General features: G+C 29.4%; 1 protein-coding gene and 1 pseudogene across 2 annotated transcripts; one reads left to right on the forward strand and one right to left on the reverse strand.

Moving 5' to 3' along the window:
* Positions 1-336: 336 nt before the first annotated feature.
* LOC149893516 (uncharacterized) lies at positions 337-7,175 on the forward strand. 2 transcript variants are annotated; one of them, XM_090087709.1, is made up of 4 exons: positions 337-496; positions 702-883; positions 1,095-1,156; positions 6,906-7,175. In XM_090087709.1, the coding sequence occupies exons 1-4, from the start codon at positions 429-431 to the stop codon at positions 6,981-6,983; spliced, it is 390 nt and encodes a 129-aa protein (XP_089943835.1). In that variant the 5' UTR covers positions 337-428; the 3' UTR covers positions 6,984-7,175. The 2 variants fall into 2 exon arrangements, with proteins under 2 accessions (XP_089943835.1, XP_089943840.1); XM_090087714.1 differs by having other exon boundaries at positions 362-496; positions 705-883.
* Positions 7,176-9,082: 1,907 nt separating this feature from the next.
* On the reverse strand, positions 9,083-10,051 carry LOC149893517 (uncharacterized; annotated as a pseudogene).
* Between the last annotated feature and the right edge of the window lie 1,781 nt (positions 10,052-11,832).

An 11,832-nucleotide genomic window follows, 5' to 3' on the forward strand; every position in this document is an offset into this window, starting at 1 on the left:
TTTTTATACATTTCGAATTTTTCCATATTTCGAATGTGGTTTTCTTTCACGTTTCGTAAAGTTACTTTCAGATAAATTTTTTTCATTTTCACCATCGCAGAGTTTAATCAAGCGAAAATTTAAAATTATTTTACGCCGCTTAACTGCAGTTTTACCGAAAACGTCATTACATTACCAAAAACGGAGTGAGCAGGTCTCGGAACATGAACACTCTCCTAATAACTTTATACGCAAAATAAACAATACGTCATAACATTACCATAAGCGGAGTGAGCAGGTCTCGGAACATGAACTGTATGGTATGTTGGATTCAAACTTTTTTGAAAAAGACAATTGAATACGCAAACCAATTATATTTTGAGATCAGTGGTGCGTATAATGAAATATAAAATAGCGCGGAAAAAAAAAATTGATAGAAAACAAAAAGAATGTTAGAAGAACGAACTTTGGTTTTGTCTAAACAACAACCAGTAATCCTAAATCCTGAACTGTTACAGTATGTTTTTAAATACCCTTTTTTTCGGGTTTTGACTAATCTTAAATTATATGGTCTATCCCCTGTATCTTTGTTTCTTTACGAGCTCTTGCTTTAAGTCTGTTTTTCCCTAGCTATGTTGAACATCAGCTTTAAAATTATATTCTTAAAAATCTTTATACTAGTTACATATTTATACTGTTATATAACTATTTAATTTTATTAGAAGATATGGAAGCAACCTCCCATCTCAAGAAGCAGATTCGTTGCCTTTAGTTAACAATGATGTTAGTTTATTGCATGAAGTTCCGGATGAAAATGATAAAAAAGAAACTCAGCATATTGCAGAGTGCTCTGATGAGAATCCAAAAGCGAAATTATTACTTAATCCTAAAACTTCTCCCAAAGGTTATTTAACTTTTCCCTATTATTTTATGTTGATAACCCAGTTACAGTCTACCTCCTTTTCCTGAATTAGATTTTCCTGAATTTGATGAATTAAAATGATTTACCTTGTGCTAATATAAAAGGTAAATCACACTGTTTTTTCATTAATAGTAAAGAAAAGTTAAAGCAATAACTTTTTTTGGTTAAATTATTTAATGATGTAATTTTGTAGTGTATGATTGTATAACTTCGGAGGATAGACTGCAAGAAAATTTTGACTGCAGAACAGATAAGGTAATTAACTTATTTTGGTAAAAGATCTTTCTTTGAATACTTAGATCAATTTTTAAGCTCTTAAATTTAAGGCATATTTATTCATATTTTATATGAAAAACATTTTGTTAACCCTTTTACAGTCCTGTATTTTTTAAGGGTCTGCGTATCGTTATTATTTTGAAATGATACATAACTGGGTTTTAAAAATACCGATAACTATAAAGATTCGCTAAAGGTCTTTGGAAATGCAAAGATAATATAACAATAAAATATTGTTATATAGCGATAATATCGTATGATTTTTCAACATAAAAAAAGCATATCATTACCACACTGTTCTCCAAATTGACTACCAAGTTGAAACTCTCCCCAATCATATGCATTAGTAAACACAATATATGTTGTCAGAAAAATCTGAATTAAGTACTAAATATGTATATTTTCAAAATTGAAACACATAAGTTTTGGCTTTTTTTCCTTCCAAAGTTGTAATAAAGTCAGTCATTGTGGTAGTCAAAATAACCCATTTATATTTATTTCATTTACAAAAAAACCATAAAATAAATACATTTGTATCATAAATGATATTTAAGTTAATACTTGCTTAAATTAAAATTTACCACAGCAGATTTTAGCTCTCCATAACTTTTTTGTCCTATGTTTCTTTTATAGTTCATCCAAGTCTTTTCATAGCTACCTAAGCTAATATTATTGCAATCTACAAAGGTGAGAATGTGACACACTAAAATATGTATTTTCCATGAATCTGTCAAGTCATAGCTAAACACATCTTTTGTATATAGTTGAAGACTAGAAAATGAACTTTTGAAATATTCAATTTTAACAGAAATATCTGTACCCATTTCCAAACCAAAAACAGCTGATTTCACTAATGAAAACTTACGCAAGCAATTCATTATTGGTAAAAAATTGATTGCTGCAGTTAAGGTGATACCCTCTCATTAATATGTAATGTGTTTTAAACCAGCTTTGAAAAGCTGGCCAAATGTATTAAAGCAAAGTACAAAGTTTATCCACAGCTCCCATCATAATGTGAAGCTCAGGTGGAGGAAAAATGTGTTCAAGAAAAGTTTCTTGATCTTCTTTTAAGTAAATGAAATGAGGATTTATTACATTTTTGTATTCGTGCATTTTCAATCTTTTTTTTCCACCATATATATATTGATCATAATATAAGTCTATGGAGCCCAACATTCTTAGTTTCCCTGCTTCAAGGGAGCATTCTCCTTCACAATACAGACAGGCATATTTTCAAGAGTAAATTGAAAGTCCGAAAACACTATTTGCACACTTTAGATCAAATGCCATACTGAAGTTCAGTTCTTCAAGTTGAAGAGTTGCCAATAATTTTTGGAGATTTGCCATTATCCTCTGAGACCATCTCCACAATGGCAAGAATATAGCATTGCTTCACACCAGAATCTTCATATATTTCATATTTCATATATTTTCAAAACATTAACAATAACTTTTAAGAAGTTTTGATCACCATCTAAAGATATTCAGAGTTTCCTGCATTTTAACATTAATGCTCAATTTTACAGCACTTGTAGGATTTCTGCATAAAGTGGAACATAATTTTTTGGTTTTATTTTTATAGAGTTCTAATACATTTGATAGCTCCATAATAGTTTGGATATGATTTACTTTCTTTTTTTTCGACTTAATTTCATTCACTCCAGCTGTAACAGAGAGAGGATCTCCAAGTGATTCACTAATATCCATGATATTGCTTACAGCTTTACTTTTGCAACAATCATGAGAAACTAAAATTAATAGTAAGAATTTTATAACAATTTTTGAAGTAAGTAAAAACAATAAAATATCTATTGAATCAAACTGTGAAATAACATAAAGTGAAAAAATGTTTTAACAAATCTTATTTCTAAATTATAAAATCATAAATATAAATAATCCATATTAAGATTTGAACTAATATTTGGCATTTAAAAAAAAAAATAATTGGAATATTGTAAAAAGTATCTTTTTTTTATATATCATTATTTATAGGTATCTCTCGTTATTTTTATGTATTACGATAATACCGATAAAAAAAAGCGATATTATCGTTTCAACTAGGGGTGTCCCGGATAGCTTGTTTTAAATATCCGGCCGGATACCGGATATCTTAAAATTATAAGATATCCGGTTATCTTATAATTTTAAGATATCCAGTTATCCGGCCGGATAATTTTTATTTACAAAACCTATAACAGGTACTTTTTTAAGCCAATTATTCCAAAATATCACAACGATAAAGATTCTACAATGACAAGTTTTGTTTGGAAGCTTTTTAAAATAAATGATCCTTCTGAATCGATAGCAATTTGCATTCCATGTGGAAAGCAGATAAGCAGGGGATCTAATAATTCTGGTCAAAAATCGTTTTCTACAACTCCACTGCACAATCACGCCAAAAAGTTTCATTTAAAACTGTATGAAGAGGAAAGAGAAAATAATATTGAACCTTCAGCATCTTCAGTTCCACAAGAACGTTCAAAAGGTAGCATGCTAATTTTAAAGAAAATGTGTGAAATGAAAAAACAAATGTCTATTTAAGATAGTATTTCATCAAAAAAGATATGGGATATTAATAATGAAAAGTCAAAGCAAATGCATAAAAAAATAGCCATGATGATCGCTTTAGATAACCAACCATTCAGTATTACTGAAGATGATGGATTTATTGGTTTAATGGCTCATTTACAGCCTAGGTATTTAATCCCAAGCAGACATTTTTTTTCAGAGAATGCTCTTCCTCAATTGTATGATGATATAAAGAAGAAAGTTTTTAATGAAATTACAAAAGCACAGTCCATAAGTTTCACTTCTGATATTTGGACTTGTTCCTCATCTAATGAAACATTTATTTCTTTATCAGGACACTGGATAAAAAATACTTTTGAACGCAAACATGCTGTACTCTATGCTTCACATTTTCCAGAATCTCACACAGGAATAATTATAGCTGGGAAATTCATCAATATGTTAGAAAGCTGGGAAATTAATTCAAAAAGAAGACATCTTTTAGTTAAAGATGGTGCTGCAAACATGTCTCTAGGAAGTAAACTTGCTCAAATAACATCAGTTCATTGCACAATTCATTTATTACAGCTTGTGATTAAGGATGCAGTTTTATCCCAAAGATTAGTAATAGATTTGTTAGCTAAAGCACGTAGGATAGCAGGCCATTTTAATCATTCATCAAAGGCATGTACAGAATTTAAGTTATTACAACAACAACAAAATGAAACACCTCTACTTTTAGTGCATGATGTCCCCACTCGTTGGAATAGTGCATACTTAATGTTAGAACGACTTCAGAAACTTAAAAGAGCAGTTCAAATATATTTAGCTGATCATAATGAGCTGCCAACATTCACATCAAATGATTGGAAATTCATTGAAAGTCTATTGCATATTTTGAAACCTTTTTATGAACTTACTAAGTTTATGAGTTCTGATGTTTGTAGTTTGTCAACAGTTGTTCCAAATATATGTACTTTACAAAGATTTTTATCAAAAGTTGATCAAAAAGATGATACAGTTCAAATAACAAAACATCTTTTAGCATCTTTAAATAAGAGATTCTTTTCTCAAGATAATCTAGATATTACAAATGATGAGAGATATGTTTTATCCACCATTATTGATCCTCGCTACAAGCTCAAATTTCTTCCTATTGATAAAAGAGAGCAAGCAAGATCAATGCTATTAGAGGCTGTAGTGAAAAATCAACGAAATAAAAATGAACTTTCACCAGAAGTTATCAATATTGCTACTTGTTCCAATAATTTAACACCAAGCGCCAAAAAAAAGAAAGTTGATTTGACAGAAAATGACTTTGATTCTTGCTTTTCAGAACTTGCGGAATATGAAGGAAATGGAGGTAAGAACTTTTTTCTGTTTGTAAGAAATTTTACAACAAACTTGTCGTTTAATAGTACTTAAAAACTAAATAAGAATATCAATTTTTATTATTATTATCAAAAACTAAATAAGAATATCAATTTTTATTATTATTATTATTATCAAAATTCATTTAATTATTGTTTTATTATAACATATTACTGTATATTATCGACAACAGATGTTAGTGTTATATTTATTTAATACTTCTAAAAGTTATGAAAATTGCTTTGCCAATTTTATCTTATTTCATAAAATATACTTACAAAATTCCTATTTTGTAATTTCATTTGTAATTATTTTTCAGAAAATGATGGTCATATAAATTCAGATCAAGTCTCTCTTGTACAAGTTGCTCAAGAAGTTGATGTTTTCTTTAATCAATCTATTATAGATAAAAACAATGATGCTTTAAATTATTGGAAATATGAAGAAAAGTTTCCACTGCTAAAAGATTTAGCCCTTAAATTATTAGCACCACCAGGATCTTCTGTATTTTCAGAGAGATTGTTTTCTGAATATGGAAATATTTATGAGAAAAAGCGATCAAGGCTGTTACCTCAACGCGGAGAAATGTTGTTTATACATCATAATGCAAATAAATTTACAAATGAGTGATAAAATCTGTAGTTCTTGTGTACAGTTAGTTCTTAATTCAATTTGAATGATATTTTATTGAATCATTTTTTTAATTTCATTTAGAATAATTAATTATTAGATTATTCAAAAAGATGAACACATTAAAGTTTGTGTTCTAGGTTCTGTCATTCTGTCAATTACCAAAGGATTTGATCATGGTTAAATTGTGTATCTTTAAGACTGCAGCAATAGCTTAAATAATTTTTTTTCTTATTATTTATAAACATGAAGTATCCGGTATAACCAACCGGATAATTTTATTATCCGGCCGGATACCGGATACCGGATAATATACAAATCCGGCCCGGATATCCGGCCGGATAACCTATCCGGGACACCCCTAGTTTCAACCTATAAGTTTCCAGTCAGTTATCGTTTCAAACGATAAGTTATCGTTTTATAGACAAACTCATATCGTTTGATATCGTTATCGTTTAATATCGTTATCGTTTCAAAATATCGGTTCATACCGATATACCGATAACGAGACGCAGAGACCCAGAGTATTTTTTAAAATTACGGTCGCTGTAAGTCCAGCGTTTTTTGGAAGTGGTCTCTAAATGTCCGGTGTTTTTTCAAAGTCTCCTTTTTTTTTTAACTATTAAATTAAAAAATGTGTAACTTTTAAAATTTTTTAAATTAAATTAAAAAATGCATTAAACCGTAATATTACGGCGTGGACATTTGAGAACCACTTTCAGTTTGCATAATATTAGGGCATGGACTGTTAAAGGTCTAAAAGCGAAAAACCATTTAAAATCATTAGAATTTTTTAAGCTGTTAAAGAGCTAAGGCATTTTTAAATTAAAATTTTTTTTATCTGTTAAAGAGCTAAGGCATGATGAATACAACTGTTACTTAACAAATGAAGAATTTTTAGTTAAAATTTTTACTTGATAGTTTAATTTATATTTATTTTAATTAAAACCACTGACATATTGTGCAGCATCAGTTTTAACTTTTATTTTATTTTATTTTTTTGTTTTTTTTGTTTCTAACAATTAATAAGTAAAAATTTATCTTAAATTTTTAAAAATTTTCATATTTTTAAAATTTTCAACAAATAATTGCAGGATCATCGAAGTTTTTTGCATTAGTTTTCATAAAATTAATTTCTTACATTTCCAGGATTTAAAAAGAAATGTGACTAATCTGTAATCCTTCAGTTGTTTATTTATACCTTTTCGTTTTTTTTTAGGAAAAGCTCGAAGTGGTTTACAGAAAACTATCGTGTAAAGTCAGGCCTCCAGAATGCACGATTCCTTATTCTTCATGATGATCTGAATATAGTCTAACTCGTTTTGCATCTCTCACCAATTCCTGCCAACTCGGCTAAAAATCCATTTATTTAAGTGTAACTGTCTGTAAATTGGATTATGGGATGTCTTGCGGGACCATATTCTAAACATATTTTTTTATGAAAAAAAATATGTTTAGAATATGGTCCCGCAAGATATGGTCAATAATATGGTCCTGTTGTTTACTTTATATATATATATATATATATATATATATATATATATATATATATATATATATATATATATATATATATATATATATATATATATATATATATATATATATATATATATATAGATATAATCATGTAAAATAATTTTATAATATACTTATAATATTATTAAATATCATCCTTTTGTTCAGCCATTAATTGTATAAACAAGCGCGGAAAGAACGTTGGACTGTTGAAGATAAACTTTTAGCTTTGAGGATTATGTATCTCTGTTCACAAGCTTTCAAAATGCTGAGAAGAGTTTTTTCATTACCTGCTCGAAGTACAATTTTAATGTTTCTTGAAAAATCTGTTGGGAGTCTAGAACTTGGATTTTCTAATAAAGTTATGGCTCTACAAAAAAATGAGAGTGGACAGTATGACAAAATTGGAACGGAACTGTAGCCTTGCTTTGATGAAATGTATTTAAAGCAACATCTTGATTTTCACAAAAACACTGGCGAGGTCATTAGAATTCGATATAATAGCAAGTCAGTGAACCAAATTCTTGTATTGATGGTCTGTGGGTTATCAAAATAATGGAAACAACCAATTGCTTAAATAAGCAATTCCAAAAATGGTCCCAACCTCAACTTTGAGAAAAAACGACCGATGGAGCATTAATCTGCAAGGTCTCAGGTATCACCAGATGTAAATATTAAAATCTTATTTCTATAGCCAAATGAGAAAAACACAGTTAAAGTTTTATAGCACTTTGCACTACTGATCGCACTTGGAGCCCCGTTGTAAATCTTTTTTTTTTTTTTTTTTTTTTTTTTTCACTTTCGGGTTATGGAGTTTTTAAAAAAAATCAAAAACTCTTTACATATATGTGTTGGCTATAACCTGACAAAAATTCAGCTCTCTAACACTTATGGTTTGTGTACAGAGACCTAAAGTATAGGGTATGGCACTAAAAGCCACTTTAAAAAGAGAACGGATGCTTTACGTTTTTATTATAATCTTATTATCGATTAAGGAAGTTTCAAAATTTAACTGAATGAAGCCTTAACATGTATCTTTCAGGTTAAAAAAAAATAGAATCAAGATATCTTTTATCTGTGCAAAGATATAGCTCTTAAAGTGGGAATCTCGCCTTTGAAAAAACGGCTAAAGTATAGCAGCTTTTTGTGGTTTTTATGCTTTTCAAAGATTCAAGGTTACATCAAATAACTAATTTAGTAATAACACCATGTGACTAGTGGATATGGGATTTTATGGTAGTTAGACTTCACATTAGTGTGTACTTTGTCTGCAAAAAGAGTGCTTTTTTTGTCCAGGTTTGTATAAAGTATGGGGTAGAAAACACATTTTCTATTTGTTCTGAAATTAAAAAAAACAAACTAAAAACTCATGAAAACCTCTTTAGATTTTAGTTGTTAAACCCACAGGTTTGCTTTGTTGTTTTTGTTTAAAATGTAGTAGGAGAGAATTAGCGAAAAATAGGGTCGAACCCGGACAAAAATGGTATAAAGCTGAAATTTTGCAGAGAGAAAGTAGACAGTGTCTGGATGAGCGTAAAAAAAAGCCCCGTTGATTGCGCTACGGGAATCTCTCTTTTGGGGCAATTAGGGGTACAAAAAATGGGCAATTTTGACAGCACCAAAATATCATAAACTTTGTTATCGTTGGATCGAAAATTTTATGCTGATCAATATTTATATAAGAACTATTACTTGAAAAAAGTTATTTTTTAAGTTATTTACGTTTGAAAAGTGTAAAATCGTTAAAATGTTATATTTTTTGTTTTCAAAACATAATAATATAACTTTTGCCTGTGCGCAATTTTAAATAGGAAAAAATTAGAAAATAATATATTCTTTTAAAATAACTTTAAGACTTGAATGCAAATTTATTTAAAATTAGATGTCCGATATCTTACTTTTCTCAAAACAAATCATCAAATAAATTTCTCTCGTTTTAATTTCATCACTTGAATCTTCTTCAATTTCAAAATCCTAAAAATGCAAAATATTTGTATTCCAAAAATATTTAAAGAAGGTTATGTGTATATTTAGAAAATAAAATTTACCGTTTTATTACTGCAGTCTTGCCCATGACAGCCACCGCATGCAAACATGCATTTTAATCCGTTTTTCCTGCAAGAGCTATGTGCTTCGTCAAGAAATATGTGCGGAACTAATATGTATTAGTTCCGCACATATTTCTTGACGAAATTTTACAATCGCAGCGAATCACTTTTAATATATTGGGTGGTGCCACATCTTTGTCTGTTGGTATTGGAAGAAGACAACCACTATCTAACTTCCATCCCCATTCTTTAGGATCCAAGTTGAAAGATTCATCTAGCATTTTCCATTCAAAAACTTGTAGGTGAACTCTAAGACCATGAAAATAAGCAGCACGGTCTGTGGGTGGTAACTTTTCTGGCTTAATAATTCCTTCACAAACCATTTGTTTATATTTTAAATACCTAAGAAAAATACTATGAAAATATGATACTTTCTAAATCTAAATGAGTGACTTAAATCCACAAAATTGTAACTAAACTTTCAAATACCAACCGCATTTTTTCTTAACGAAGATTCTGCATTTCCACCAAAAAGTTCAATGAAAGCCCTTACTGCAGATTCTCCAACTTCTTTTTTGGTTGCCCAGTAATCCGAAATAATTTCAGATACTGATTGTTTATTTTTGGATTTTTGCAGTAATTTTTAAAAACTAGGTTTTCCTTTTCCCAGTATTGAAGATGTCGAGTCACATCCTGGCCAAACGTGAACAAATAACAGATGTTCTTTAAAATCCATTACTCGAGATTGAGCTTCTTTAATACTCCAGAGCTTCTTTGCAAATATATACTTCATATCCATCTCGTTTAAGGTAATCTAACAAAAGTAAAATTAATTGTGCCTTGTTGTGTGAATTCGATAGAAAACGCTCTTGTGAGTACGGAACCTGATTATTTTCTCTTTTAACAAGATTTTGGGAAGAACCTTTGCATTTTCTTCTGATGTGTTCATTAGATTTAATTGAAGATTTCTTATCATAACCATCAAGTATTATATAAGTGGTGGCATAATTTTTTCTTATATATCTGATGTAGGTCTCAACAATATCTACAAACCTCATACATTTGTTCCAAAGAACTCTGTGGAGTAAGGAACCTCCATCAAGGACATATTTGCATAAACTGACATTTGTACTTGCTTTAATTTCGTCGTCAGGAAGATTCTATTTGCGCAAAGATGATTTGTTTGCTTTCAGCATTAGGTTATTTTTAAATAATGATTGTAGGAGATGAGTAAGCTCATAATCAAAATATAGTTCAACGTCATCCTCTCTTTCTGCAATTGCTGCAAGTCTATTAAAAAGGAGTGTTGGATCGACACAACAATCAGTTTGTTTGTCTAGTTTTACGCTATTGGTCAAAACATCTAAAGAAAAAAATGCATTCTTCGTTTTAAACTTTGCTTCATTGAACATAAGGCCGTTGAGAAATGTTTGTAGACGAACGCCTATGTTCTCAGCCTCGTCACAATTGACAAGATCTTCACCATTGACTGACGCAAGACCTATAATGAATATAGATTTCTATCAAAAGTATTGAATGGATTTCTTACAGAAAACCAGTCATAAAGCAACTCACAATGTTCATAATCACATACTAATCTTTTAATACCCATTTTAACCTGCATAGTTCATTCATACTCCGTTCTTCGCTTAATCGAATCAATGTTTTGAGACCTTTTCCATATACTTTGACAAAACTTTCTTTGTCAAACCCAAGCTTGCACAATACACAAACAGGATTCTTTTTTTTTTTTAAATGTAAAAACTTTTACTACACGTAACGTTTAACTTGTAAGTTTTACTTTCCTATATAATAGTTTCAATATAATAAGACGCAACCTTTTTTCGGAGTAAAACTTAATTATCCATTCATACAAAATGTTTCATTGAAAACTTTTGTTATGAAAACAAAAGAAATGATTAAGTTTTTCGCAGTAAAAATTTTCTTTTGAAAACAAAAAATCGAAAGAAGTTTTGCTCGGCATTCACTTTTAACACTTTTACACTTTTCAAACGTAAATAACTTAAAAAATAATTGTTTGAAAGTCATAGTTCTAATATAATTATTGATCTGCATATAATTCTCGATTCAACGATATATAATTAATGATACTTTGGTGTTGTCAAAATTAGTCTATTTTTTGCCCCAAATTGCCCCAAAGGGTATGTTCCCGTAGCGCAATCAACGGGGCTTTTTTTTACGCTTATCCAGAGACTGTCTACTTTCTCTGTGCAAAGTTTCAGCTTTATACTACTTTTGTCCGGGTCAACTTGCAATCCTCTCCTACTAATGATTGATCAAATATTGGAAATACACACAATAATAACAACCTTTTTTCATATTGTTAAAATTACTTTAGAATTGTAAATTCAAAATTAATTGGAAATTTACAAAATAGTTTTAAAATTAATGTTAGAATCAAGTTTTTTTTATATAAATCAAATATGTATAACCTTGATGTGCTTTTTTTCTTGTATTGAAGTATTTCCTAAAATCTTTTATTACTTTGACCAAGTTTGTTCTACTATTTAAAAAAGTGAAAACAAATGTTTCTTATTTCCGGGAAAAGCCACAATATCA

Source organism: Hydra viridissima, unplaced genomic scaffold (assembly GCF_058129835.1).
Source record: "Hydra viridissima isolate aposymbiotic clone 2 unplaced genomic scaffold, HvirCarnegie_v1 scaffold_1, whole genome shotgun sequence".
NCBI classification, from domain to species: Eukaryota; Metazoa; Cnidaria; class Hydrozoa; order Anthoathecata; family Hydridae; genus Hydra; species Hydra viridissima.

Coding starts and splice junctions, on each gene's coding strand:
- LOC149893516 (XM_090087709.1), top strand. CDS start 429: ATGTTAGAAGAACGAACTTTGGTTTTGTCTAAACAACAACCAGTAATC. Junction 497..701: donor CTAAATCCTGAACTGTTACA/GTATGTTTTTAA, acceptor TAATTTTATTAG/AAGATATGGAAGCAACCTCC. Junction 1,157..6,905: donor TTGACTGCAGAACAGATAAG/GTAATTAACTTA, acceptor GTTTTTTTTTAG/GAAAAGCTCGAAGTGGTTTA.